Source organism: Lactuca saligna, chromosome 7 (assembly GCF_052625555.1).
Source record: "Lactuca saligna cultivar CGN05327 chromosome 7, ASM5262555v1, whole genome shotgun sequence".
Lineage (NCBI taxonomy): Eukaryota > Viridiplantae > Streptophyta > Magnoliopsida > Asterales > Asteraceae > Lactuca > Lactuca saligna.
The window spans coordinates 1,074,216-1,076,835 of record NC_136423.1 but is presented as its reverse complement, the minus strand read 5'-3'; the positions used below and the strand labels follow the sequence as shown (position 1 = coordinate 1,076,835).

Here is a 2,620-nt window from a genome sequence, read left to right as displayed (position 1 = left end):
TGATGCATCATGACTTTCATTTTTCTATAATAAAAGACATGGCACTAGCAGTCAAATGTACAGCACAAGTATATGCATGTAATGGTCCACAAAGGTCAAGGATCAAGAGGGGTCTTTCCCTATCTTTCTCTTCAGCCTTAACAACTCTTTCTGTTTGTTGATGCATGTATAATGTCGCTTCTTATTCTATCCTATATATCAAAACAATTATAAATCTCCAATATGCATGTCCATAGTTTATATGGCAGGTAACATGTGTGCTTCATTCTATAATCTAATTCAACTCTTCTTTTTCAAGGGGTAATTTGCATTAGATCCACAGTTTGAGATGGGAAATCATTGAGTGTCACTCTATTAATCCATTTGCTTTAATTGTGCATGATGATTACCCAGCTTCGTACAAAGTTAAACCGGATAATTAAAGAGTCAAAGATATTGATTTAACATGAAGCGTTCTAGTTGCAACTAAGATCCAAATTGGACATCAAATAATGTTTTGTATTATGAAGGGAGAAAAAGAAAAGGTAAACATACCTTATGTTGACGGGCCCTTTGGATTGTGATACGTGTTGCCATATGAACCCCCCACAATGTTAGCCCCCCCCTACTGCCCTCTCACTTTCGTGTATATTTTCCTCTTCTATCCTCATTGACTATAATCTTTACGTTCACCCTCATATGCATAAAACTAGTTGCGTTTGCTATTTATCAACTCCATCCACTTGAGAAACAAGGAAATGAAGGTATATATTTTGATGGTTAGATACCATGGATTTTTCAAAAAAAAAAAAAAAAAAAACGTCATGAATATCTTATATATCTCAGTCACCTTTTAAATAACATGATTTTGTGAATATTTTACACAGATCTTCAACTGGGTTCGTCGGTTTAATCACAAAGGTGACATTCCTGCTTCAATTATGCGTTTTTTCCTATAATTTATTTCGAAATGTTGTTCATAATTATATTTTGGTAGATGAAGCTGGCCAAGGTGCCACAAATGAGGTTACTCAAAATGGGAAGGACGGCAAGCTGGTGCTGCTTGAACATGTAGCCTTTGATAGTGTGTTTGATGGTTGGAAAGAAGGCATACTTGCTATTGGAACATTAGGATTTGATCCTGCATTACTGAAAGGTTCAGAGCCCAAAGAAGACACGTATTTGTGTGAAATCAGTCGTAAAGAGTTATTTGTTGCTGACAATGGTGATGAGGACGACAACGGAGAGCAGGAACTAGAAATGGAATTTCCATTGGTGTTAAAAGCTTGTAAGCATGGGTTCTTTCATGATCAGAAAGATGATCAGCTACAATGTGATGAAGTTTCTAAAACTGATGATCGTAAAGATGTGGAGGATCCGGAAAGTGTAGATGTTGATGAGGTGAAAAGGGCAAGGAAGACTGGACAAAGAACCACTCTAGCCGATCTATTTTTGGCTGATTCAGAAACGAACTTGTTGAAAAACAAGAGGTTGGCTAATCAAGATCATGTCAAAGGTCACTTCCATACTATTGAATCCAACAAAAAGCATGCTTCAAATGACGATAGGGTGGCCTTAATCTCTAATACGAAGCTCACTACTAAAGACAATACAACTCACACCATCAAGAAAATAAACAGAGTGAGCCTCTATCTCTATCCTGGTGTATCTATCTATCTACCTACCCATCTATCTATCTATCTAATTTATCCCAATGTTGTAAAAGATGATGAAAAAGATTTTAAAGAAGAAGATACATCCAGACGTTGAGAATCAAAATGTGGTTGCATGTGTGAAGCCTATGCGCCTACCTGGATCATAAAGACAGCATAGTAGGTATGTATTGATGTATTCATATCTCTCGGTCTTTTATCAAATCTTAATCTCTTCTAGTAGAAAAATACATAACTAATTTTCTAAAAGATAAGAACTCAAACATTAATGCTGAGAGAGTGACCATTTTTTTTGGTTCTTGGCTCCATCAAACTTGCATTCACAATATGCCACATCCAGAGAATCGGCAATGAAATATCTAAAATAAGTTTAAATCTACTAGTGGTTAGCTGTGTTTACAAGAAAATGTCATAGAGTATATTGTGTTTTGCTTTTGTTTGCAGTGGACATGGATGAAAGCGCTTGCCATTATGTGTTGCAGAAAGTTACTGATTTGGTTGCTTGGTTAATTTATGATTGGTTTTCCTGTTAAGATTGTGTTCTATGTTGCTTTCATGTTCTTGCTCATCTGTTTCTTTGTCATTAATTTCTTTAAATCCATGGAGTGAACAGTTGTATGTCATGGACTTATTAATTTTCCTGTTTACTTCTTTGATGCATCTCCATGCTTCCTACAATTATAGAATTAACCAATGGTCATGGTCACACCTTAACTTTCACCTACTAAATTTTTATTACTATACTTTGTAAGAAGGTTTGGCTAGCTAGCCCCACAATTGAAACCTAGTGGTAAGTTTAAAATTCCACATAAAAGGTCCAGAGTTCAGACTATCACATACACAAATATTGATATTGTTTTAGGATTAACCTCCCATGTAAGCCTTATATCAGGTTAATGGCCCCTCAAATGATTTGGTTTATCGTTTTTTTTTTAAACACTTCGTAGCCTTCTAGTTTTTATGATTAA

General features: G+C 35.5%; 1 protein-coding gene across 2 annotated transcripts; it reads left to right on the top strand.

Annotated features, from left to right (window-relative positions):
* The first annotated feature begins 613 nt into the window (after positions 1 to 613).
* LOC145005396 (protein TILLER ANGLE CONTROL 1-like) lies at positions 614 to 2,299 on the top strand. 2 transcript variants are annotated; one of them, XM_078964476.1, is made up of 5 exons: positions 614 to 743; positions 867 to 900; positions 983 to 1,620; positions 1,706 to 1,815; positions 2,097 to 2,299. In XM_078964476.1, exons 1-4 carry the CDS (start codon positions 738 to 740, stop codon positions 1,799 to 1,801), a joined length of 774 nt encoding a protein of 257 aa, XP_078820602.1. In that variant the 5' UTR covers positions 614 to 737; the 3' UTR covers positions 1,802 to 1,815; positions 2,097 to 2,299. The 2 variants fall into 2 exon arrangements, with proteins under 2 accessions (XP_078820602.1, XP_078820601.1); XM_078964475.1 differs by having other exon boundaries at positions 615 to 743; positions 977 to 1,620.
* The last annotated feature ends 321 nt before the right edge of the window (positions 2,300 to 2,620 follow it).

What these genes read in the sequence shown, in the direction of transcription:
- LOC145005396 (XM_078964475.1), top strand. An exon ending in TCGTCGGTTTAATCACAAAG is followed by an intron (nt 901 to 976) that starts GTGACATTCCTG and finishes ATATTTTGGTAG; the next exon opens with ATGAAGCTGGCCAAGGTGCC. An exon ending in CCATCAAGAAAATAAACAGA is followed by an intron (nt 1,621 to 1,705) that starts GTGAGCCTCTAT and finishes ATGTTGTAAAAG; the next exon opens with ATGATGAAAAAGATTTTAAA.